The sequence below is a fragment of the Epinephelus lanceolatus genome, chromosome 8, assembly GCF_041903045.1.
Source record: "Epinephelus lanceolatus isolate andai-2023 chromosome 8, ASM4190304v1, whole genome shotgun sequence".
NCBI classification, from domain to species: Eukaryota; Metazoa; Chordata; class Actinopteri; order Perciformes; family Serranidae; genus Epinephelus; species Epinephelus lanceolatus.
Genome location: NC_135741.1, coordinates 16,059,163 through 16,086,471, shown reverse-complemented (window position 1 = coordinate 16,086,471; position 27,309 = coordinate 16,059,163). Strand labels below are relative to the sequence as shown.

At 43.6% G+C, this 27,309-nt stretch overlaps 1 protein-coding gene across 4 annotated transcripts; it reads right to left on the bottom strand.

The window, feature by feature from the left end:
* Positions 1-34: 34 nt before the first annotated feature.
* LOC117258696 (uncharacterized) lies at positions 35-26,895 on the bottom strand. Of its 4 annotated transcripts, XM_078169905.1 has the most exons (4): positions 20,058-20,549; positions 9,044-9,119; positions 3,444-5,209; positions 35-1,702 (listed from the first exon to the last, which is right to left on the bottom strand). In XM_078169905.1, exons 3-4 carry the CDS (start codon positions 5,049-5,051, stop codon positions 1,235-1,237), a joined length of 2,076 nt encoding a protein of 691 aa, XP_078026031.1. In that variant the 5' UTR covers positions 5,052-5,209; positions 9,044-9,119; positions 20,058-20,549; the 3' UTR covers positions 35-1,234. The 4 variants fall into 4 exon arrangements, with proteins under 4 accessions (XP_078026031.1, XP_078026032.1, XP_033485682.1 ...); XM_078169906.1 differs by lacking the exons at positions 9,044-9,119; positions 20,058-20,549 and adding an exon at positions 26,761-26,895; XM_033629791.2 differs by lacking the exon at positions 9,044-9,119.
* Between the last annotated feature and the right edge of the window lie 414 nt (positions 26,896-27,309).

Here is a 27,309-nt window from a genome sequence, read left to right as displayed (position 1 = left end):
TATAACATTTAAAAAGAAAAATCAACAGGTAAGGTTTTCTTTTTGAAAATAAAATAGAAAAACAAACACAAAAACTAAAGTGAGAGAGTGTGCTGAATCAGAAGAGATACCCGTATCTGAGTTTAAAATACTTTCATCATTTTCCCTGCCTTCAAACAAATACAGTACGTAAAAAATGAGATGGGAACAGAAGCGTACAGTACACAGGGGGTCAAGAGTATTCACAAAGCATCATGTTCCAACGTGTTATTAGCACCATTACTCTTCAGCCATACTGCACTTTTTTACTCTTTCCATCATTCAGTTTTTAATGGAAAAACACCATGAGTGTCGAGGCGATGTGGCACAGACCTGTCTGTGTGGGTGGGATTGTCTGTTACGCAGTTTTCATTAGTGTTCTCCCTTTCTCAGAGATAATGTTAAGAACATATTGGAGGGTAATGCCTTGACGAACAATCATTCGTTTGAAACGACTCCCAGTGATGAGAATAAAAAAAGGCGAAGAGTTGCTCATACATTCACCTTGCCTGCCCAGGCCGACTCGTAGACGTCGGCTCAGAAGCAAGAAAACAAAATTAAAAAAAGAAAATGCATTGCGAAATTGACAGAGAGATTGCATTAAATCTGTTTAGCATATTTACTGTATATAACATCTGTAATGTAATATATATAGTCAACTTTTGTTCATATATATCTGCACTTCTTCAATAGCGTTTACTTTCATAACACTGATTGAAAATCGATACCCTGCAGAAAACACTGTCAGTAAGTAGGTGTGTGGGACAACCATTACAAAAACAGAGTGAACACAGACAAGTGCTTGATTGTCTCACTAAATGTCTTCAGTGTGTCTGTAAGGAGCCATCCAGGGATCGTTCAGCTGCTGCTCCTTTCAGGGCTGTGCTAAGTAAGGTTGAGGAGAGGAGAGGAGAGGAGAGGACAGGACAGGACAGGAGAGGAGAGGAAAGGAAAGGAAAGGAAAGGAAAGGAAAGGAAAGGATGCACCTGGATCAGACTAGGGTGGACTAGGGAGGTTAATATTTTGGGCAGCAATGTGGACACCCGTAAATTGCGTTTTCTATTGTTTTTTTTTTAATCCTTCCCTGCAACCCTACCTTGAGGTCTCTCCATTGTTTGTCTTGGTGGGTGCAACAGAGACAAGGAGGGTGTGTATGTGCTTATGTGTGTGTGTATGTGTGTGTGTGTGTGTATGCATGTATACATTTCCAAGTTTCTACTGCCACTTCATTAGCTTGGAGCCATGAGGTAAATCCAAGAGGCTTTCATCAGTTCCAGTTGAGGAAAGGGTATCCGGGGCAGACCAGCGCCGTTTGCGTGGACGCGGCTGCTCTGGGAGAGCGGGAGGCTCCGCAGCCAGAGTGCGTGGAGGGGCCGGCGCGGTAGGAGGCGGGTGGTGGGGTAAAGGGGGAGGAGGAGGTGGAGGTGGCATCTCCTCCCTGTGCGAGCTGCTGGGCTCTCCCGCAGCCCTTGAGGGGAGTTGCGTGCGATGGGCCCTGGAGCCGATACGCGTGTGTGTCCGGTGGGTTTGGGTGGGTGTAGGGGTGAGAGCCAGGCAGATGTCCCCCTCCATGAGCTGGCGGCAGGGGAGGCCATACAGCTGCGTGGTTCTCTGAGGGCAGCAAGAAGACCAGCCTCGGTCCTGTACAAAGAACGGATACTCCACCAAGACCTTCAGTAACTCCTACACAAAACCACAACATTGTTACACACTCAACCAGAAGGTCTCTCATGTCTGTCACTTATTATCACACAGTCTGACTTTAGTGTGTAATATCAGGAGCAATATAAGAAGTTACAGGAATACTTCACTGCTAAAATGACCAGTCATATATAAATAACTCACCCTGTGTTATATTGAATTTGTCAAGAAAAAAAGGTTGTTCTTGTATGCCTCCACAGTGAACGAAGAATCCAAAAAACAGATAAAATTCTTGATGAATTTAAGTCATGTGGGTCCTTGTTTAACACCAGCAAAACTACATAAAAACATCCATTTACAAACTCTCATACAACTCATGTACTCCCCAGACAGAGAGCCCTAACCAACAGGGACCTGAGCTCATCTATGCTCTCTTTAAAGCCAGACTCCATTGACAAAAACAGTAAATTTACTTTGCTGAACATAGGAGATACTGGTCTACCACTTCCTCAATCTGTAGTTTGTGTAGACTAAGCCTTTAAAACACCTAAGTTGCAACAAACAAACTGATCGGGGCAGCGATAGCCCAGCAGCTCCTGTTTTCAGTGAGGTAAAATTACTGTTACTGTCAATGGAGTCTGGCTTTAGATAAGAGCACAGAAAATTTTTTACTTTCAATTTAATTTCCCATCAGAAAGGGCTGTCTGTTTGGGAAGTACTGAGCATACCACTGAATAAAGTAAAAGTCTTTTGTGCTCTGTGCTCTTATCTAACGCCAGACCCCATTGACAAAAACAGTAATTTTACCTCGCTGAACACAAGAGCTGCTGGTCTATCGCTGCCCCCATCAGTTCATTTGTTTGCGACTTCACTGTATTAAAGGTTTAGTCTGCATTCACCAAAGTTACAAAGTAACACAAACAGACAACAGATTGAGGCAGTGGTAGACCAGCAACTCCTGTGTTCAGCAAAGAAAAATGACTGTTTTTGTCAATGCTGGATGCTGGTCTACCACTTCCTCAATCTGAAGTTGTTTGTGTTAGTATGTGACTTTGCTGAATTCAGAGTAAGCCTTTAATACACCAAAATTGCAAACAGTGAGGTAAAATTACTGTTTTCTGAATGGAGTCTGGCGTTAGATATAAGCATAGAAAAGTGTTACTTTAAATTTCCCATCAGAAAGGGCTGTCTGTTTGGGAAGTACGGAGTATACGACTGGATAAAGTAAACTTTTTCTGTGCTCATATCTAACACCAGACTCCATTGACAAAAACAGTAATTTTATATTGCTGAATACCGGAGCTGCTGGTCTACCACTGCCCTGATCAGTTCAATTGTTTGCGACTTGGTCTGAATTCATTAAAGTCCCATAATAGCACAAACAAACTATAGATTGAGACAGTGGTAGACCAGCAGCTCCTGTGTTCAGTGAGGTAAAATTACTGTTTTTGTCAATGGAGTCTGGCTTTAAAGGGAGCATAGTTCAGGTTCACGTTGCTAAGGGCTGTCTGTTTGGGAAGTACTGAGCATACGACTGGATACATGAGACTTTGGTTATACTGCACATGTATTCAACATAACACAGAGTGAGTGACTGATATACAGTGGTCATTTGGGGAGTGAAGTACTTCTTTAAATCGATGTTTTCACCTGAGAACATCTACAGACTAATCTGTGAGTGATTTGCATTAACGCTCATCTCGTCATGCACCTATTCATTAAGTTATTTCTGATCATGCTGCTCAAGTGTAAGCTGAAGCATATATCCAAAGAGAAAGCTGACCTGAGTGTTGCGGTCTGTGAGGTGGACCTGCAGGTGGCTGAAGCCCTGTGCACTGCTGGCTGAAATCAGGAGCACGGTGCAGGTGCTGAGGTGGAACTCTGGGGAGGTATCTGCGCTCCTCAGGAAGTCCTCGGTCCGCAGCTCCTCCACCCGCTTCAACCGCCCGCTGGCCAACTCAATCAGAGAACCCTTGGTGAAGTGAGGTAGGAGCGCAGGGGGAGACGGGTGAAGGGCCGGGGGTGAGGTGTGATGATGGGACGGAGATAACTCTCTCCCTCTGTCTCTGTCTCTTTCTCTGTCCCGTCGTCTCTCACGCTCACTGTCTCTTTCTTGGTCTTTGTCATGTTGTAGGTGCTTCTCTTTGTCTTTAGCTCGCTCCCTGTCCCTTTGTAGGAGTTTTTCTCTGTCTCTTTCTTGGTCTCTGTCCCGGTCTCTTTGCGACCTGTCATGGCTGTTAGGCAGACCCAGGGGTGAGTGTGGTGAGTTCCTTAGATTGTGCTGCCTGGGTCCTGGCTCCCTGTGCAGGTTGTACAGAGCTGTTCCTGAGGGGCTGTAGAGCGGGTAGGCCTGGACCTGAGGGCTGGGGTGGCACACTGATCCCAAGGAGTAGTAGATCTGGGCTTCAGCTGGTGTGGCCCCTAGGGGGTCCAATAGTCCCCCTCTACCTGCCCTGGGAACTGGTCCGAGGGGATGGGGACTGGTTGAGAGTAAATTGGAGCTGGTCTTACCTATCCCATGCGGATGTCTGTCCTGCAGTGAGGAATGTGGCTCAGGGCCCTCCTGAGCTTGAGAGTCTGACAAAAATGGCCCTCCAGAATGAACGCGTGATGTTATATCCTCCTGCTGTCTCCGTCCACCGTTGGTATGGGAACTGTGTGGACTAATGTCCAGACGTGTTCTGCTGCTATCGTTCCCATATTCTCCTGTGAGCAGAGGCCTGGAGGTTGAGGCAGTCCTGCTGCCTGGTCCGTCCAGGCCATTGGGCCTCTTGCTCAGGTATCTGTGTCTGGCTTCAACAAAGCTTGGATCTTGGGGGAAGGGAGAGTGGTGGCTAAACAGATATGATGGGGAGAAGAGAGAGGAGCTGTTGTCCCGCCTGCCACTGTTAATGTAGGACCATATCTCTCTAGAATCAGCTGGGAAGGGAGTCTTAAAGGAGGAAGCGGAGGAGGAAGATGGGGAAGGTGGCAAGGAGAGGGGCCCTTCCCCTCTGAGCCATCTGGAGTGGTGGGGCAGGGGTGAGGAGAGAGGATCATCTCTCCAGGCAGGAGAACCTGAGCCCCTCCGCTCGCCAACCTGCCCCGGGAAAAGGGGGAGAGAGACAGAGGGAGAGTAGCTCAGGTGCCATGGTAGGGGCAGGGGGAGGCCTGGTGCTGGAACAGGAAGGGGTGGAGGAGTATGTAGGAGATGGGCGTTTGGGTTAATCAGAGCTCGGTCCCTGTCACCGGCCTCCCTCCCTCCGTCTCCTCCCCCTGCGCTGGACCGACTCCGGAGAGGCACAGGGGGTTTAAACTCGTCCAGCAGGACGTGGTGTTCTGCCGATCCTTGCCGAGACTCCCTCTTCTTGGGAGGGAGGCACTCTTTGCCGCGGTCGGGGCTGGGATTCATGGGTGGGCTCCAGCGGCAGTGGGGGCCCCCTGTGTGTGGGTGTAGGCTAGGTCACATGGGCCTCACGGGAGAACGAGGGGCGCAGACAGAGGGGAAGGCTGCTACACAGCATCACTGTCGGATCACTGTTGAGTCTTTTGTACTGAAGCGCCACTCACCTAGAGAGAGGGTAACAGAAAGGGGAGGTGAAAAGGAGGAGGAGGACAAGAGAAATTAAGTATGAACATAGAAAAAGGACAGTCTGTTAGGTCCTGGCATCAGTTGTAGTTAAGATGAAGCTGTCAGTCTGGTCAGACATGCAAACAAACATTCAGCTGCATCAGACAGATGGCGAGAAATCAGCCAGCGACTCTCTCATATAAACTACTTTAAAAAGGTTAGAAACTCTTAGCGTTTTGATAGCTGTCGCTAATTAGTCATTACCTACGTGCACGGCAGTGGGACTGAAACTACCCAACTTACTCGTTTCATTCAAACACATTACTCCCACATGTGGACTAAAAATATACTTTGCAGCCAATGAAGTTCAGAGGCAGTGCAGTAAGAACACACACACACACACACACACACACACACATATAGAGTGCTCACAGCAGGAGAGTTTTCATCTCTGACTCTCAGGGGATGATTGGAATATGTAGATATGTTTTTGTACCACTTTCATGAACCACCCCCACGACACCCCCGGGTGTTCTCTGTATTCTATATGAGCTTACTACTAGCACCCCCCACCCCACCCCCCACCCCTTCTCTTTCAGACACACACACGGACAGCAACAGACACACAAATACTCCCTCAGGCGGCTGTACTTACTCCCCCAGTGATAGGCAAAGCTGGTCACCACCCACCCAAAAGCTGACAGAAACACTGTTGATATTACCACCAGTTGTTGTGGATACAGGATATGTGTCTTTGCATATTAATTATGCGTCACAGCAGGGGTGTGGGGAAATGTGTGTGATTGTCTGTGTGTGTGTGTGTGTGTGTGTGTGTGTGTGTGTGTGTGTGTGTGCATGCATGTTTGTGTGCATGTGTAATTTCTTTCCTTTCTGTGAGAAATGTGTGAATGTGTTTATTTGTTTAGGTCTTTGTGTGCGTGTGTGTTTGTGTTTGAGTCCTCAAATGTGTCAGAGATTTTGCAGCCTTGTTTCATTCAGTGAGAAGTGCGGGGGAGCTCTACTAATTCTCCTCCAAACGTTTTAAAGGGAGCTCTTTTCAAGTGATGGTTGCCGCGCCGCCAGCCCAGCTGTTCCCTTCCCACCACCACCGCCGCCACCACCACCATTGCTGCTCCCGCCGCCGCCACAACACCACAGCACCATGCTGCCACTCAGCCCCGCACTCACCCGCAAGTCTGTCTCAACAGCCTACCAACTCCCTGCCGTCTCACCATCCACCACACAGTCGCCATGGCAACTGTGTCCACACACACACACACACACACTCACGCGCATCCACTCGGTTAGAGAGGTTAGATGGGGATACTCCATGGAGAGGCGGGTAAACTGTTGCTCATCAAGTGACTTGGTCCAAAAACAGAATAAGTGTTGAGTGAAGCAAGCTGTTTGTGCATCTGAGTGGAACACTGAAAACTGGGTGGTGAGAAGAGGAGGGGGATTCTTTGTCCCAGACACTGACAGGACGAGCGTGATGGAGGAGAACGTGGGAAATGTTTATGAGGTCAACAAACGTGCTGCTGCTCTGATGTGAAGTCTTGTGAGTGCAATTTAGGCGATATTTTTTCAGCTCAGGTGAAAGGTAACATGGCCTCCTGTGGGCTGGAAGCACCCACTGACCTCTGGGGTTTGTGAAAACTGCTATTCTTGAGATGAAAAGCCTTCAGACGACAGCAACAATCAGAAATGGCTCCTTATGTAATCCATACATATCTTAATTAATATTTTTCTATCAGTATTTTTCCCAGAATAATCGGATTTTCATCAAATTGATTATAATGATCTTATCAATCTATTAAATGTGACAGATATAAGATTAACACAGCAGCACCCACACAGCTAAGCACTTTATCGACTTAATAGAAAGAAAAAAACTTCAATACATTTTTTAGATGATCAAAAATTAATATTTTCAATTAAGAAAAAAGAAGCAACAAAGACAATTTAAAATCCCACATAAAAAATCTATCTCAAAATAAGTGTTGAAGTTACACACAGTATTCAAATGGTCTGATTTCGTCTAACTCATCACATATTTTATTTACTTAAGAACTCTGCTTTGGCTGCACGACAACTTGTGTACCATCCAGATTTCATACATTAAAAAAAAAAAAAAATCTGGTTTCAGTATTTGTCCTCAAATGACTCTGACGCCCTTGTCATTTCGACAGCCCTTATGAAAAGGGCTGTCAAAATAGACCTAATATAAACTTGCCAAAAGAGTACAAGAAAACAAAGAACACAATTGTGCATGTGGAGGAGTTTGCAGAGAAATGTCTTCTAACAGAATACTCCTACACTGTGCAGACATGCACACAGAGCTGGAGTTTAGCTGGAGCTACTGTGCTCGTAGCATTTAAATATATGAAAACCCGGCAGATCACAGGCATAATTATACCACACATTATTTCCAATGGAAAAACTCCTCATGACTTCTGACATGCTATGTAAGCATAAATGCAATTCCTTAAATAAAAAGTTATTTTCAGTTCGTTGTTTTTTTGCTTACAACTGATAAAAATAAAAACTGTCTGAAACTGTTTTTGTATGAAAATGTAAGAAGCTAACAGTCTTTAACTTGCTCTTGAGTAACTGTCACATCAGACGTATCTATTTGCACTGCTCCACCTCATCCCGCCTTTTCTCTTCATGCATTTCTCAGGAGTACTGTCAAACGCAGCTCAACTCTCATGACTGCAAACCTCAGAAAAACAGAACTACGGAATATTAGACTCTAGTTTTGCCTTTTTTGCGATCAAATAAAACATCAACCGACAGTCCAGTGGTGCTAAGTGCACCAGAAGATGGCTCTTTTAATCCATAAAGAGCAGTTAGAGAATGTGGGAGCAGGCAGACAGGTTGATGGAGTTGGTAGTTGTTGTGATGTGATGTGAGACTGACCTTAGTGCGGGCTGAGCAGACGTCCCAGTCTTGGCAGTCATTCATATTCCAGTCCTCCCAGAGGGTCAACCCACTCCTCAGCTCCTCACTGTGCTACACTGCTCCTCCACAGCACCGCCGCCAGTTACAACACCCGCAGATATCAGCAGCCTCCAGCTACACACTGCCTCTGATCTCTGTACGCATGAAATAACACCAGCGAGCCCACCAAACTGAGGGAAAGAACTGAGAGCCTGCTATCCGTCTCTGTGTCTGTTGTGTATGTGACTGTGTGTGTGTGTCAAGAGTGTGTGTGCGCGCGTTTGTGTGTGTGTGTGCTTGTGTGTGCAAAGGGCTGAGGAAATGAGTAATATCTAGCAGTGAGAAACATGTCTGCTATGCAGAGCCACACAAGCAGACCAGTTGCTGCTGCCGCCCACTTGCTTTAATCACTGTGAGGGATATAAACATGCATACACACACACACGTATATATGCACACACAACCGTACACACACATATAAACAGTCAAGGATGCAGCAAATAGAGATAATATATTGGGCGGTATATGCTGACTATATGCTGCCTTTGTGCTGTCTGAAGGTGAGCTTTCCACTTAAGTTCCACCACTTAAATGCGTCTTTTGACATGAAAAGTCATGAATAAATCAGCCAATCAGCCATTAAATCATGAATCTATATTTCTGAAGACATGTTGGCACATAAAAGAGAGGGAAGGATGGAGGGGAGGCAGAGAGACAGTTGATGAGAGACAGGGAGGGACGTGGTAGGAGGCTCATCCTACACACACTCTCAGACTTAGGCTTTTGCTGCTGCCTCTGACTCAAAACTAAACCTCACATCCATCACACACACACACACACACACACACGCACGCACACACATGCAAACACACACACATGCAAATACGCCATACTTGTTCTTTTTGTTTATCTGTAGTTTTCATCAGAATTTTGTGTCCTTTGTTCTCATCAAAGCACTTTGCAACGAACCTGTTGTTAAAAGAGCTTTTATGAATAAATTTGATTTGACTTCATATACGTGCACACACACACACACACACACACACACACAGAAACACACACTCTCATACGCTAACAGGAGGACTGCAGGAGAGCTTTGAATGATTTGCCTCAGTGATTCAGTCAGTGCAAGTGAAGTGTGTTGGTACGGCTGGTATGGCTTATTAGGGCTGAATTGGTGAGAGCAGTGTAGCTCATTCACGGCAAGAAATCAGAAACCTGTCAGTATAGAAACCTTTTAGAAAATAACAAACAGGCGCAAGGTTGCAAAATGCAACGCTATGCAAATAACCCCGCTGGCTCCCCTGTCAAAGAAACAGGGCCAAACCTCAGTTCAAACAAGCTTATGTTAATTACCAGCGCAGAAATGCAATACAGGAGTGAAAACATAAATTGGAGCACAGGGGGAAATAGGATTTAATGAAGCAATCAAATCATTATTGGTGGTGAATTATAAGAAGCAATCTTTATTTTCTTTCATATTTCTATGAGCAATTCATCCGAGCTTTTAAACACAGAGCAAAATGCAGACTCGTATCCACCGACATGAATTAGAGGTTAACCTTGTCTAACTTCTCAACCTCAATGGAGTGGAAAGCTAATCAGATTTGGATGTGTGTGCAGACACATCAGCCTCGAAGGCCACATTTAAACATTCTCACAGTGAGGGGGACAAGTCCCAAGAAAGTCTCCTCTGACATTTAGGAGGAGATTACTTTTTATTTTGCAAAGTGAATGTTGCTTGAAAAAAAAAAGATGTGCGCTGAGGTTGTGTGGGCACAAGCACTGTCTGCTCTGGCATTTGCTGTACTTTGTGTGGGTTCATTACAAGTATCACAATTATTAGAGTAAAGATGCAGATTTCTTTTTAATTTTGGAGCATTTACTTTTGGGCAGCAGGGTAATGACACATGGGAATTTAATCAATAGTCAATCTTGGCAACAATACTTAATTGTTAGGCATTAAATAAGTTAGAAAAAATCTTAAACATGATATGAAATAAAGAAAAATCCATCTGTTTGTAAGTGCAACAAACATACAGTGCTGGACCTGACACATTCTGTGCCCTGGGTGCACTTTCCCTGGCACCCCCACCACCTCTCGTTAAAAAATAAATGTATGTATTTTATTATCATTGATACTATCTTTTATATTTATTCTAAACAAGAAGAGCTAATGGGAAATCAGCACAAGTGAATAACTCAGCTAAGATAATTATTAATTTTATAATAATATTTTTTCTCTAAATAAATATCAAATTTAGCAGATTTCATCTTCTTCTTTTTTTTGTTTTGTACTTCACCTCAGATGACCTTTGCCCTTTTATTTCCACCCACTCTGATGCTCTCCACATAAATTCTGGTAGGTCTGGGTTTTTTTTCTTTATGTCACAAAAAATAAAATAAAATCCTACTTTCCTTATGGGGTTGGAGAGGCACAATTTTAAAGATCTGCCCTGAATTAATCTCCAATAAAATGGATCAAAGGCTGAGAATTGCAGATTCTGACTCATTTATGAGGCCAGTTTAGAAACAGGAAATTGCTCATTTCACCCTTTTTAGTTTTGTTAAGATTTAAAAAAATGTTAAAAACTAATTAAAGTGTGCTGTTCGCCGCATGTAAAATAAAGTTGCCTCCATAAACATGTTCCTATGGTTATATCACACAAAGAGACTAATTGCTCACAAGGTGTCAGAGTTGACTTGGCAATTTAAAGTGTCCAACACATGATTATACAAGATAACATCCCACATAAATAACACATTTTTTAACCAATACGATAAAAATCTCAAGGTCGCAAGTTAGTGAGAAATCATACCTTGTATATTAAAATGTAAAAAAATTAATTAATTAAACAATGTGAAGCAAATAAAATAATGGCTTTCTTCAAAATAGCATAGACACCCCTGCCCTCTAATCAGCATTTAGTGCTCACAGTTAGAACAGAACAATCTCCATAAATCATATCACTTGTCAGTATTTGATATAAATTTAGATGTAATAGTCCAGTCATAGTGAAAGAGGAGGAAGTAGAGCAAGAGCCGGGTTCATCAAAAGGGTGTTTACTACAATATAGAGATATAGAAATGACTGTTGTGCTCTACTTATGTATTCACACTTTGATATTTAGCATATTGAACACACGCACGCACTCCACAGACACACACACACGCACAGGCAGGCAAACATCAGCACCAGTGGAGTCACACTGTGCTGTCAATCATTTATAGCACCACTGAGACATTTGGCGCACTCTTTCCCCAACTCATGCTCGCTGTTCCTGTCTGTCTTTCTCTCTGGCTTTGCACTCTTTAATCTGTCCATCACACACACACACAAACACAAACACACACAGGGTCAGGTCCAGACAAGAAAGGTCAGAGGAGTCACACTACACCGAACAAATCACGGTGGTGGAAGTGTTAAGTAGCAAACGACTTGTACAGGTAACACTCTCTACCTCTACCTCAGGAAGTTGTGCTGAACACAGGACGTGTTTAACTCTCGTAGCTTCTTGTCCCTTTTGCAATCTAAACTGGCATTTTGCTTTTCTTTTTTCTCTTTTCCCCCCCTTCCTCATGCGTAGCCTCGTATGGGGTGTCTGATCACGTTTCAGGCTGAGTGAGGGATCTATGATGGACGTCTGATGCAGCAGAAATTTGTTGCTGAATGTAACAGATCTGAACAGAGGGGAGAGTAGAGGAGAGTGGAGGGGAGGAGGGGGGGTTAGAGGACAGAGCAGATAGATAGATAGATAGACAGATAGATAGATAGATAGTAGAGCTGCGATGATTAATCGATTAGTTGACAACTAATTTAAAAATCCAGTTAAAGTAAAATCAGTGATTTAGATTTTTTTTGATATTCGTGTCCAAGATCATTCTTTGGCTCCTTTAGTGGACACACCTCCAGCATCTTAGCGCAGAGAATACTGCTTATTCTTTCATGAAACCTAATTTTATACACATGGCAATTTTTTAATCATTCAAATTCAACTGGGTGGTTAAAATACTCTGACTCAAACTCAGAGCACATATTTATTTTTGCTTTTCCCAGACTTTAAATCAAATTCCAACTAATTTTTAATTAATAATCAGTATTAGTAATTTTTTTTTTAGAAAAAAAGTCAAATTTCTCTCATTCCTTTTTCTTTAATGTGAATATTTTCTGGGTTTTTTTTACCCCTCTGTGACAGTAAATTGAATATATTTGTGTTACGGACAAAACAAGACATTTGAGAACATCATCTTGGGCTTTAGGAAATAATGATTGACATTTTTTCCTAATTTCATGACATTTTATAGACCAAATAACTGATCAATCAAGCAAGAAAATAATCTGTGTGTGTGTGTGTGTGTGTGTGTGTGTGTGTGTGCTACTATGTTAACAGCTAATAAGAGTCTGTGGCTTTGATCTTCAGTCCAGCACCTTCAGCGGACGCACCTAGTACGGCTTATTTTCTCATGATTTTGAAACCTAATTTTAAATATTTGGCAATTTTTTAATCATTCAAATTCGGCTAGTTGGTTAATAACACACTTTTCTGTGATGTGACAAACTCAGAACGCATTTATTTTTGCTTTACCTGGACTCAAAATTAATCGGCAACTAAACTGATAAATGATTAATCTGTTTGAGTATTTTTTTCAATAAAAATAAAGTGAACATTCTCTGACTCTAGCTTCTTTAATGTGAATATTTTTTAGGTTTTTTTACTCCTCTGTGACAGTAAACTAAATATATTTGGGGTGTAGACAAAACAAGACATCTGGAGATGTCATCTTGGCCTTTGGGAAACACTGATCAACATTTTCTGACATTTTATAGACCAATTAACCAATCGGGTAATTAAGGAAATACTCAACAGATTAATCGGCAGTCTTAATAGAGAGCTGGAGTGGTGGCGGGAGGGGAGGAGGGGAGGAGGGGAGTACTACTAGCCGTGTGTGGTGGCTTACTCCACAAGGAGCCGGGCTAAGCTGATAAAAGGACAGGGTGATACGGGCGATAGCTTATTGGGCAGAAGGCCAGGTCAGCCTTCAGGGCCCATTCTTCAGCAGGATGAGCCAGCAGCCCTGCACGCAAAGACTCATTCTAACATTGACTCTCTGTGGAAATGTGCTCACTCATGACAGACTTGCACAACACGATGAAAATGTCTCCTGATTTTGGGTTAAGAACAAGATCAACAGTGTGTGCCATAAGTGCAGCAACTATATAGAGGAATATAACACCTTTAAAAAAGCTGAGTCGTAAACAGAGTATGCTAAACATTGTGAGAAAAGAGCTGATTGGAGGAGAGTAGAACAGCGTGAGTGATGCAGACAAGAGGGTGACGCCTGTAATGTATTGCTGGGTTAATCCCTGTGAATCCTAACTGGTACGGCCTAAGGAAGGCTTAGTATAGTTCTGGGAGGAAATCCCCCTGTGTAGTGGTACAGGCCATTAGCCCCTAGGGTATAAATAGGGCAGCTATGGCTCCTTAAGCTGGCTTTTACGCAATATCAGTTAAAAATATGACTTGACTAATTACATGCAGGTCAGCCAGTCAGCAGAAGCAAAAATTCCTCCACCTCGTTCTGCTCTTCCTCTGACCATGGCAGACTACCGCAGTGTTCTCTGCTTATACACACACACACACACTGCATATACTAGTGTGCACACTGAGGTCAGCAGGGAACAAGTGGAACAGTTAACAGGTATTCTGCAAACCTTGTGGCTGACATTTTCAAAGGCGGGTGTTATGTTGTTGTCATTCATTGACATTTAAGCGTCTTCTGATGGGAGTTTCATCTCTGCACTTTTCCACTGTGTCAATCTGATAATATGCCTCTTATGCGGCATCTGCACTAGCTACATTTTCAACCACAAAGAGATGACTTTGGTTTCAATTCGCTGGCATTGTGCGCATCACCAAGACGTTAAAAAAAAACAGACATGACAGAAGCATCAAATGTGGCACTACTGGTGAGGTGACAGCAATTCTTATGCAACTGTAGTGATGTCACATAATGCTGCTGCACAGTCATGCATTTGTGTTTCAATTTGTGCAGCTCACTTGTTTTCCCAAATTAGTTTCCCAACTTTTTACATGCTCTGCTTCACTGGCTCACAGGTAGCAGTCACTCTCACTAGTTTGTGACACGATTAGCCCAACTCAGAGCCCTTGATGCGAGTAGTACTCTCACGCTATGAGATCAGTAGCTTACAAAGGGGGGGTTGCGGGGAAGAGGAGAGGGGAAAGAGAGGAAGCAAGACAAAGTGTGACGGGGTAGAAACAGCTTGAAAGAGAGAGGACAAGTGTGTGTGCATGTGTGAAAGAGGAGGGGGGGGGGGATTACTTTTCATTCCAAAGATTTGTTGTTTTTGGCGGTGTCCCCTGGCGACTGACAGTCAAACCGGGTTTTCTGTTGGTTCTCTTGTTTAGCAGCAAAATGTCAGCAAGCTGTAAGCAAACATGGTGATGACTTCTCCACTGAGAGACCATGGCCAGGTCTCCCGTTGGTAACTCAAGTGCCATTCATGTTTAGAGAGACTGTCTAGACTGGCTTCACAGATACTGTCTGGAGTACCTTTATCACTGCTGGTATTCAAGGCAACGTTGCTATACACTGCCATTATTGCTATTGCTCTACAACCCCTCCCACACCAAATCTGCTGCCCAGCCAGCCACACACGGTCACAGCCATTTACTCAACACATGGCTTATGCTGTTTGTTACAGAGGGTACTGCAAATTATATTGAAATGGGATTGAGTGGGCTTAATGCTTGTTTTCAAAATGAAAATAGGGAGAGTCCCACTTGAGAGAGAACCTTTATCACGCAGCTATTTGATAATCTCTGCTAATAAGTGCCAAAAAAAGGAGGTCAAATTAAATTAGAGACAGATGTTTTTGCTGAGAGATTTTAATTCAGCGAAGGATAAAAAAAGAAATGGATAATACGGGAGCATTGCAAGGGTAGGGAAGGTAATACACATCCAACTTGAGGACAAGCTTTCAGGACACTATTGATGCTATAGGCTACAGGATGTCTCAGATGTTACACTTTCTGTACAGTGATACCAAAACCGATACTGTGAAATATATTGTGTTTGTGCACGTTGGGTCCGTCTGTACGAGGGAGCAGATATACTGATCTGCTGGGCTCCGGCAGGCAGAGATGCAGGCCTGGCTGAAAAACTGTGGGTGTAAGCGGTGGGTGGCAGGGTTGAAAGGTCGTTGACCCCTATTGTAGATGAAGTGTGGAGGAGGAGGAGAACATTCTGCTTGATCATACACAAGGGTTAGCGAGTCAGGGCCAAAGAAAACGATCGGTGTGAACACAAAGAGCAAAGAAAAGATAACTGACAGATTGTATGTGCATGTTTGCATATGCACACACACACACACACGCATGAACACATCATCACCTCACCCCTAATTGTGTCTGAATGTAAACACATCCTATGAAATACCACTTCCTGCACCTCTCCCTCCCTCCCTCTCTCTCTCTCTCTCTCGGGACACCCCCACTGACAGGTGTGTCTGTCACCTTAAAGTAGTCTGGCGCGGTGTCAACTGTATTCAAACACCTGCCTGTGTTTGGGATTATTCATCACACTCCTGGCTCCTCGGCTGAGCTCCCAAGCCAATTCTCATACCCTTCAACTGTGAGAGTGCTGATCTGGGAACAGTAGGCATGGAGGTCCCCTTGACTGATTCAAAAATGCCGTAAACGCAGAATTAGCTCACGATCAGCATGTACTTTAGAGAGATTTGTGCAGTACCATTTAGTTGCTACTGTTTCTTAAATAACTGGCAGTGGATGTGAAGCTCTATATGCCTGTGTTGACTTGTCAGTGCTCTGTAGAATAACTAAAACCTCACATACATTAAAGCTACAACTGGTAAAAATTACAAAACTCTCACCACATTGACACAGAACTAAATGAGACAGATTGAAAAAATCATACTCTGTCTGCTCCATTGCCTTGTAGTGCTTCCAACGGCCTTACTGATATGAACAAAAACAGCCAATCAGAGCCGAGAAGTCTCCAATGGAGTCATCAATCATGTCAGTCACTGCTTGTGAACTGTGGTCACACCGTCAAACTAGGCGCCACTGATCAGATATGAATCAAGATCCTGTTACTGCAGTGTCTCTTTCTCACCTTAAATGTTTCTGAATGGGCCGCAAGTGACTTTCAAATATGTCAAGTTTGTACAAAACACACTTTATTTTTAAGTACAGCGAATTTCTGGCACAGAGCTTTCATTATGAAGTGCCGTTTCCTGCTGTAGAGTGAGTGACTAACGGGCCGCTACTTAGCAGAGACAGCAAACTAGCAAAACACAAGTATGACGCTGAATATATTCGACTGTGTGGACCTTGAACCAATGACTAAGAACACTGTTGTAGTGTACTGATTAGCTGTACAAGGAGAAAGTTGGTCCAGCTTCTGTCGACCGTTTCCAACATGTCGGCTGGGTCATAAACGTCGTCATGTTACAGCTAGACAGTACACTAAAATATGTTTCTGAGTTAGGCAATGCAGTAACAGACTCTTGATTCATGTTTGATCACTGCTGCCTAGTTTGACAGTTTGACCACAGTCCACGAGCAGTGACTGACATGATTGACAACTCCATTAGAGACTTCTCGCCTCTGATTGGTTGTTTTTAGTGCGCCACGCCTATGGACAATTCCAGTGAATGCCATCAGAAGCAGTGGGAAGAGGAGGAGGGACATGATTTTGTTCGGTCTCATGTACTCCATCCGAATACAGTGACAGTTTCAGCAAATATGACACAAAGTTATTTTCATGAAAGCTACCAGCTGTAGCTTCGATTAAATGACGTACGGGCGAGCTCATGTAAGGGCAGCATAGTTTTTAGAAATGTTGCCGAACACCAAGAAGGACAGATGCTCGACTCCCTTTCCGTTCTGAGGATGACATCCAAGTGTGTGTTTTCCCATAGGTGTGACTTTGAGTGACAGTGAGAGTGATTATCCATCACACATCCAGCAGTGAGCTGGTGAGTGTTTCCCTGCTCTCTGAGACCCTGAAGAGGAGCCGAGTGGTGAAAGAAAATGAATGCACGAGTGAGGTTATATGAGGTTATGCAGCCTCCAATACCTGCTAAACTGCTGCGCCCACAAAGGGTTTCATCGGGTGAAAGATGGGAATTTTCTCAGAGCAAACACATGACATACGACCCAAAAAACCACACACACACACATGCACAAAGTCATGTAATCATGCAAATGCGTAGTCTCTGCTCTGAATGTACACTTCACTCTAAGTTTTCCCTCTTTGTCTCTTTCACTTTCAGTCCCCCCTCCCCACCCACTCTCTGTCTTCCTCTCTGTCTTTCCCTTTCACTCAACTGGCTGGCTGTTTGAGAGCACACACTCAACGTGGGTGAGAGTGCTAGAGTAGAGTATATGACTGTCAACACAAGGTGCAGGGTGTGTGTATGTGCGCCTGTCTGTGTGGTGCTGTAGGTGGAGAGGCACAGCAGGGCGTGAAGGAGCGCTGTGATAATGACAGGCCATGCATTATATAACATGCAGATTGCATAAGGAGAAGATTATTTTAGGTCCAGATATTGAGGATGTATAAGTAATTTTTTTTACGTGGGTGTACAGCACCATGCGCATCTCTAAGTGCAAGGATGTGCGTTTGTGTAAAAATCTTCTGAAATGTGCTCATTTTTTGTGGTCTCTTTCGAGGAATGTGTGGGTGTAAGTAAACTAAGTGTATTATGTGTTTGTAAGAAGGGGGCATGAATGTTTTCAGATTTCTTTCATAGCTATCTGCATATCAAAACAAGTATGTGGGAATGTTGGCACATTTGTGTACAGTGTGCATAAGGGTGGCTTTATTGCAAGCTCCCACTCATTATCACTTTTAGACTTCAGAGAGATCCACTTGAAAGGGGCTGATTCTCCTTGTCGGGCGCAAACCTCGTAACTTCCAAGTTTTGATGATTTTCATGTTCGAGCTTGCGTCGAAGAGGGAAAAAAAGCCCATCTATGGGCTGGACGAGTTTTATGAATCTGTCTTTTAGCTGCTCGGTGACAAGGTTATGGTCCTATAGGATGTGTTGTGTGGAGTCACAGAAGTGAGGCAGAGCAGATAGAGTCTCCGTGTGCCACTGCCTCCTCTGTGCGCCTCGCTCCATGCATGAGTGTGCCCCTGTAAAAATAGACCTCTTAAAGGGCCAGCAGCCACTCAACCTTCTCCCACAAGAGGCCTGTTCTGCTCTTCAGGGTGACAGTACTCTAAGAAACATGGGATGGGAAAACATGCTGTATTTCTCATTCAGCCCACAGAGACAAGTTGTATTTCTGTTTCCCACGAGACATCGAAACATACCTACATTCAGTTTCTCTCTTTACATCATTCATGAGGGCACTTCTCTGATACATAGCCAGTCATAAAACAACGCTCCAGGTTTATATCAGTACGTTACTATGAAACATATATTAAACACAGGAGATCCGGGTTTTGAAGCCACCTGACTACAGCTGAAGCCTTGGCACAGACTCTCGCTGATACATCAGAGTCCTTGCTTCGACAAGATAGTGACTGGTACCAGAAATGCCAAGCAAAAAAATTGCTCCTTTGCACACGAGGTGCACTTTGTAATTGTGCACTCCAAACGAGCTTTTTCTTGAAGCAATCTCTCAGTGACACAAGACTTCCTGTGCACTCCAGCAGCTCGTCCCCATAATTGAAATAAGTGAATTAAGTCAGCGGGGACAAATGTTGTACGTCTCGCTTGAAAGACATCTATAGCCAAGAACTGTTTGAACCTGTGAAGTGTTCCTATATGCAGCATATGGGGTATCACTGCAGCAGAAGGACAGCGCCTGCTGGAGCAGAAATAGACGCACAGAAATCATAATCGTGCACGCTGGCGTAGTATTTCTCCGTCGAGAATGGCGAGAAACAAGGAGCAGAGCCGGTAATAGAACCACAAACATAGCTCTGTGTTCCCAACAGAGGGATGCAGAAACAGACACATTTAGTCCTTGACCAATTGTGGTTGCAAAGTTGTGATTAAAAATTAAACGTGACATTGGAAGTTCTCCCTGTGCGTGTTTTCTTGTGATGAATATGAAGTAAGACTACAAATGCACCTGTACACCTGCACATCCTCCCCTTGATTGCATGAGATCTTTTCCAGACTTGCCCCCAACATCTGCACCCCCTATTTTCTCTCCTCCTCCTCCCTCACTCTGTGTCTTTCCAAATTTTCCCCGACTCGACTAACCCCACCCTCACCAATCTCATATCCATCCCTCCCAGTTTAAGCGGGCTCCTCCAGGGCCCCTGGCTATCTCTGGACCAGGGCTATTTAAGCCCACTGCTCTAATTCTGAAAGTACTGATCTGCCGTCAGGCTGAGTGATGAACCTCCACCTCTCTCTTCCTCTGTGTGTGTGTGTGTGTGTGTGTGTGTGTGTGTGTGTGTGTGTGTCTGTCTGTCTGTCTGTCTGTCTGTCTGTCTGTCTCCGTCTTCCTCACACGCTCCTTGTCTCTGGATCTGTCACACTCTCCCTCTTGTTCACACTCTCTCTGTTGTGCCCTTCCACGCACACAAACACCCCCACACACAGGTGCCGACTTACATGAGCGTATAGCACACGCTCATTCACACACAAACACACACACATTTCAGACATATTTTCTCCCTATAATTAACCCAGCTCACACACAGGATGACATGTACCTACTGTAACTCCTAAACCTGTTTTCTCAGAGCGTTCACACAGCCTGGTGTGTTTATCCCTTCATTCAAAGTTGCTAACACACCTGCGCTCCCTCTCTCCCACAGACACACACACACACACACACACACACACACACGCGCACACACACACACACGCTCAGAGGAGGAAGCGGTGTGGTCACATACCTCGCCGGGTGCCTTTGCGTAGCAGGTAGCAGAGAGTTTACTCATTGGATCAGGCGGCAAGCAGGCACGTAGGAATATCCACTTTTGAGACTGCGAGTCTCTTCCTCCTCTCTACTGCTCAGCCTCCCCTCCCTTCATCCTATTCCTGCCTCTCCTCCTTCTCACTCTCTAAACGCCTCTTTGCTCTCTCTCCCTCTATCTCCCCGTGAGTGCGCTCTCTTTCTCTCTCCCCGGCTTGCTTGATCTCTCCAACCCCCTCCCTCCCTCCTTCTCTCTCCTTCGCTCACACACCTTCTATCTCTTCACCCTTACAACTTCAATCTACACTCATCCCTCTGAGTAAGTCTCTCTGACACACAGTGACACTTGATAACTTTTTCTTTCCCCTGCCTAATATGCTGCCTCTCCCTCTCTGTCTCTCCCTCTCTGGGAGTGTATAATTAGACAGAGCTCAGTGGTAATACAGTCAGGCTCATTGTGGGAGCCTTAGCATTGCTGCTCTTGTTTGGCTGATAGCCCAGCGGCTTCACTCATTAACCTCCCTCGAGCTGCAGAATGGACCGGCCCACGGCTCGTGCTATTTGCTGCAACACCTCAGCCTCTTAGCCTGCCAGCCAATCGCAGCCTGCAGGGATAATGGCGGGGGGGGGGGGAAGGTGTGCTCTCCAGGCACACAGTACTGTAGGTGAGAGAGCTAAACATAATCACTAAGTATTGACATGTTAGGGCAGGTGAAGCGTAATACCAGCCTGGTCAAATCTGACACACTGAGGGTGTCATCACAGTCATAAGGAGTCAGTTCTGCTTTGGCTTAATCACTCAGTCATGATGTGCGTGCGGTGGCATCATGTGCTTTTCTTTCAAGCATGAAACCACAAAAGACCACTCACACATTATTATTGTGAAACCACTGCGAGGTATGGGAATGTCCTGTGTGTATGAAGCAATAAGTCATATGCTCTCTTTACTGTACGGCGTGCCCCAGTTCCCATCACATATGACCCGGCGTAAACCGTAGACGGAGGCTTAAATATCTGTCATGTATAATAATCTCTTAGACGACATTATAATTAAAGTGTTTATCAGAGTTAAATCATAATCAACTGTGTCTGAACTCTTAATATCATTAATATCTTAACTTTCTATTTCACTGACTCATATTTATTTTGACACCTTACGCTGCACCTGGGTGAGCCCTTTCACTATCTTTTTCCCTTCGTCATCATGGGCAAAACATTTGACTCAGGTCCAGAGCTGGAAGTGTCAGGACAGGACAGGCCAAGTCACATGAGCAGCTTACACGGCCTGGGATCTCTCTACGGTACAATGTCAAAGGGAGCTGGAATCTATGACCTGCAGTTGAGTGGATCTTTAGTTTCCTGCGATCAACTGCTGGATCAAGCTTATCCTTCCTTTCTTTTACTATTAAAATCTTTGTGTTTCTCACAGTCATTTTATTTCCCTTTTTGTTGTTATTGGTTATGTAACTTGGGAATGGAAAATGTTGAATAAATAAATACTTGATCATAAGTATGTAAAACATTGCTTCCTAGGGGCACATGAAGCAGCAACTCTGAAACTTTTATATAGTTATAATGATTTTTTTTAAATGTGTATCTACTTACAAATTGTAAATTATGTTCTGGGTACATTACACGCTGTTGACATGGGCGGAACATGAGTGGGCCCCTGGGCACAGATATGGAAAAGGCCCCACCACCTCTCCCACATGGCAGCAAGACACACAGACTCATTTTGTATCTTTTTGATTGTTTTATGTCTCTTTGTAGTTTTTTTGTGTCTGCTTGTGGTTGTTTTGTGTCTTTTTAAGGTAATTTTATGTCCCTTTGGTTGTTTTGCATCTCTTTGCAATTATTTTGTGTGTTTTTGTGGTTGATTTGTGCCTCTTTGGGATAATTTTGTGTCTCTTTATTGTCATTTTGTGACTCCTTGCAGTTGTTCAGTTTCTCTTTCAGGTAATTTTGTATCTTTGGGTCATTTCATGCCTCTTTGTAGTTATTTTGTGTCTGTTCATAGTAATTTTCTGTCTCCTTGTGGTTGTTTTGTGTCTCTTTGATATGATTGTGTCTTTTTTTGGCTGTTTTGTGTCTTTTTCATTATTTTGTGTCTTCTTGTGGTAGTTTTGTTCTCTTTGTAGTCATTTTGTGTCTCTTTGTGTTTGTTTTGTGTCTCTTTGTACTCATTTTGTGTCTCTTTGTGGTTGTTTTGTGTCTCTTTGTAGTCATTGTGTGTCTCTTTGTGTTTGTTTTGTGTCTCTGTAGTCATTTTGTGTCTCTTTGTGGTTGTTTTGTGTCTCTTTGTAGTCATTGTGTGTCTTTGTGTTTGTTCTGTGTCTCTTTCTGGCCATTTTGTGTCTCCTTGTGAATGTTTTGTGTCTCTTTGTGGTCATTTTGTGTCTCTGATGTGATCGTGTGTCCTTTTTTTTTGGTTGTTTTGTGTCTTTTTTCAATTATTTTGTGAGTTCTTGTGGCTGTTTTGTGTCTCTTTGTAGTATTTTTATATTTGTTTGGAGCCATGTTCCATCTCCTTGTGGTTGTCTTGTGTCTCTTTGATGTAATTGTGTGTCTTTTTTTGGTTGTTTTGTGTCTGTTTAATTATTTTGTGTCTCATTGTGGTTGTTTTTGTGTCTCTGTCATTATTTAGTGAGTCCTAGTGGTTGTTCTGTCTTTTTGTTATTATTTTGTGTCTCCTCGTGGTTGTTTTGTGTCTCTTCGATGTAACTGTGTCTTTTTTGGATGTTTTGTCTTTTTTCAATCAGTTTGTGTCTCCTTGAGGTTGTTTTGTGTCTCTTTGTAGTATTTTTGTGTCTCCTTATGGTTGTTTTGCCCATTTTTGTAGTTATTTTGTGTCTTGCGCAGTTTCTTTGCATCTCTTATTGTGTCTCTTTGTGATCTCTTTGAGTCTCTTTCTGGATGGTACAAATCAAGTCACAATTTGCAGGTCAAGGCCAGGGGGGGCCCTAACACTGTGGGCCCCTGGGCCTGTGCCTGGTAAGCTTATCCAGTCATCCGTCATGGCTGTTGATCATAAATCAATATAAGGGATTGGCGATGACGTGAGGATACCCTTGACAATATAACAACCCCTAATATGCACAAAAATACAAAGAAAAAAAGGAGCATTGTATCAGTCAGGAAAAATGCTCACGCTCTGTTAATTAAGCAATATGACTAAAAATGACTTATATTTTCTCATATTTATTACTATAGTTCATTATTTTTTCTGCTTTGACAGATATCATCAGGCTCAGTTGGGTAACTCTAAAAATAAAGATAAGATGAGCCATTTCGCACAAACAAAAGTGTCAGAGCCATGATTACAGCTTCATGAGAACTGTATAACCTTCATCGCTCATATTCTCTTTTAATCAGCCTGGTAATAGTCAGAGCTATTGTAAGCTAGTACATCTTCAGATCTTGAGTCAGGCACAAGCTTGAAATGTCTATACATACTTCTCGACTGTTTTTACAGACGTAAAGATGCATATGCTTAAGGAGATTCATTTTTTGTTCACTGTCAGCCGAACGCTCTCACGTAACATAAAAAAATAAGTATATTAAGTTATTTCAACAAAGGTCATGACTGATTTCATGTCGAGCAAGCATTATCTTTTCAAAGTTTCTGTTTGACTGGAGCCAGGAGTAGGAGGGAGATTGTGATCAAACAAGCAGAGAGAGTGGGAGGGTGTGACTACAGCACTAATCGAGAGATCACATGGTGTGTGCGTGTGTGTCTGTGTGTGTGTGTGCTCATATGCGCGCGTGTATCTTTTGCTCTTGTGATCATTAGGCACTGCACAGGCCAAACGTCTTAGTATCATTTCCTCTCTCCTTCTCTCTCTCCCGTTCTCACTTCTGCATTCACACTACAACATCCTATAAACATTGATGTAAATAGAACTGGGAAAAAACATTGCGCTGCTCGCCCAACAAAAATTTGTTTATTGATCAAAAATGAGAGTTGTGGAAAAAACATAACCCTATTTTTCGTGTTTCTTTAGGTCACTGATGATACTGCTGAGTCAGAGAGCCAATAATGGCAAATCACTTTAGCTATACACGAACAATTCAGACGAAAAAGGCACAGGAACCCCCGGAGGATGTAAGTCTGTCAATGTGAGTAAAGTAGGAAAAAGTAGGAACGTAAACCAACAAAAACAATTATTTATCAATGATCTACAGTCAATGAGTGCATGTGTGGATAGCGTGATTGGTGTGGCACTTGGGTGTGAAACTGACCAACTTTCAAGAACATAAACAGGAAGAGACCAGATGCCAATGGACTGGTCAGGGGCCATCACACAGTCACAGATTGATTCTGATTCTATGGTGGCCCACAGAGCTCAGAAGACTGCACAGGTTGACACAGAACTCTAATCCAGAGGTGGGAGAAAGTCACCCATGTGCAAGTCATAAGCAAGTCTCAAGTCATAACCTTCAATTCTTGAGCAAGTCCCAAGTCACTGTGGTGAAAATCAAGCAAGTCAAGTCAAGCAAGTCACAGGTCAAGTTATACTCACAAACTTATAAAGATAATATAAACTGCACCTAGTGGTGGAATGTAACTAAACACCTTTACTCAGCTACTTTAAATACAAATCTGAGTCTTTTCTTCTCGTGCCACCGTCTACCTCTTCTCCACTAGATTTACCTGACAGCTTTACTTACGTACTTACGTAGCGTTACTCGTTACTTTACAAATTAAGCCTTTGATTTCAAAACATGTGAAGTATAGCTGAAACTATGACTCAATTATTGAATTGACAGACATGTGGCGGGGGGCTGCAGGCCAGATTCGAGCCTGGGCCGCTGCAGCGAGGACGGAGCCTCTGTACATAGTGCGCTTACTCTAACCACTAAGCCACCAATGCCCCTATTATTTCTAATTCTTATGTTGAGGTTTCAACTGTTGGTTGGACACAACAAACATTGTGAAAGTGTCACTTTGGGCTCTGGAAAAGTGTGACGCTATCTTCCGCTATTTCCAGAATTTTTTGAAACAGAACAATCAGTTGATTAATGGAGAAAATAATCAGCAGATTAACCAATAATGAAAATATCACTGAGAAAAAGGTAACTGAGCTTATAAAGGCACGGCAAGTATGTGAACCTCAAGCCAAAGATGGGGAATCCATCTTGTCAAATAGAACCACACAAACTGAGAAAAAGAGTCAATCAAATGGCAGTAACCATTCCTGCCAACACACACACACACACACACACACACACACACACACACACACACACACACACACACACACTCAGCAGTCACAAAGCAACTGTGACCCTGTTTACACTTGGTTTTGATATATGGCTTAGCGATCGGATCACAAGTAGACAGCACTAAATACAAGTGTAAACGATCACCAGGATGTGTTGTGATCAGATCACTCAGACCACTTGCTGAGGTCGTCTGAGACACATTTGACCACATATTTTTTGTAGTGTCAACACTAAAGCTGGGCATACATTGTATAGTTTAGGTACGATTTAAAATTATTTAATTTCAACTCTGACTACCAAGTAAATCACCTGTGATGTAAAGTCAAGCTTCACAATTTATGTGCTTGTACTGTGCGGTCGGATCATCAAGTCACGACCTGAGTGCTTACACTGTGTGTGTAATGGACAATAAAACAGCCCGTTGTGCTCTTGAGGACTGTCAATAAAGATTTGCTTGAAAGCTCCAGGGTCTGTGGGCATGTAGAAGTTTGTTTGCTTGCAATAATGTTGAGACAGATGTCCCAAAAAGAGCTTGAATGTTAATTTTTGCAAGAATGGGTCAGTGTAAGTTTTGATTCCTTCTCTGTCTGGGCCTCCTTCTCTTTCACACTCTCACACAAACACACGAGTTAGCAAGTTAGCAGAGACAACAAACTGGGTATGCACTAAACAATCAATTGGGTTAAAGAAAAGGCACAGTCCTTTGGGAACTGATTTGTTGGTCTGCTTCAGCTGTGCGAGAGCCTGACAGTGGCTGACTAAAATTTCAGGAATTTATTTGAACATCCTCCAGCTGGTTGGGAGCAGCTAATCGGGCTATGACTGGTCCTCACGCTCCCTTGTACACTACACAGCAAAAAACATCTGACAAATGCGGTTCAAAAATAGGGTCAGAAAGGGCTCAAACTGTTCAGTGTATGACCAGGTTAATACAGCCTAATGCACCCCGAGCAAGAACGTAACAGGAAAATAGCATCACTGCAGGAAGTGGTGGTTTTCTGACAGCCCACCCACGCTCTGAAACTTGCCCATTTTACAACAAGTTGGATCAAGTGCTGCGTGACCATTCATTGTTTTGCCCTATGGAAGGTAACGTGTTGGATTCCGCTGACAGCGATATCTCCAGCTGTATCGACACAACCACTAACATGACCAGTGAGAGTGTGAACATAATAACTGCGCTCTGGGCACTTTGACCTTCTAGAGTTAAGTGATGTAGGCAGTAACAAAATCTGAACACAAGCGATCGGCTGAAGATACTTTATAAACACAGGTGTGAACAGCGATGCGTCTCAGCTGCCTTGTGTTCGGTCTGTGAGAAAATTTTACAGTTCTTTGTGTGAGTTACATGTTTTTGTATGTACTGTATATGCGTGTGTGCTGCAGGAGTTTGGATGAGCACACCGTGTGTGTGTGTGTGTGTGTGTGTGTGTGTGTGTGTGTGTGTGAAAGTGACTCACCCCGTGTCAGTTACTCCTCTACTAAAGTGTCCTTTCCTTTTTTACTTCACACCTCTCCAGTTTGCTATTTTTGGGCCATGTTAGCAGAACTAGTAGTATCCAGCACACACACACACACACACACACACACACACACACACACACACACACAGAAACACACACACACACACTCACTACAACATGCAAAGCCCATTGGGAGTGTTTTGGAAGAGCGAGAGGAGAAGTGCATCTTTTATGGTGCACTGGTACAATAGCTGATTCGGTGGAGCAGACAGAAATATCCAGGGTTACTCGCAAAGTGAAAAATATCGTATTGCATAAGATGGTGAAAGGACCTGACCACGTAAATGCAACAGTAGCTCTCTCCCACAAAAGGCACACACACTCACTCACTCACACACAAGCATGAGCTCACGTAGACACACACACACACACACACACAGTGATGTCCTAATAGTGTCCTGCAGGCAGGCGGGCAGAGGCGGGCCGGGGTAGAGAAACTGGAGCTGAGGCAGAGTGCTGACTCAGGGAACAACCAGTGAGAGAGAG

What these genes read in the sequence shown, in the direction of transcription:
- LOC117258696 (XM_078169906.1), bottom strand. Translation starts at nt 5,051, where the DNA reads ATGAATCCCAGCCCCGACCGCGGCAAAGAGTGCCTCCCTCCCAAGAAG. An exon ending in TCACAGACCGCAACACTCAG is followed by an intron (nt 1,703 to 3,443) that starts GTCAGCTTTCTC and finishes GGTTTTGTGTAG; the next exon opens with GAGTTACTGAAGGTCTTGGT.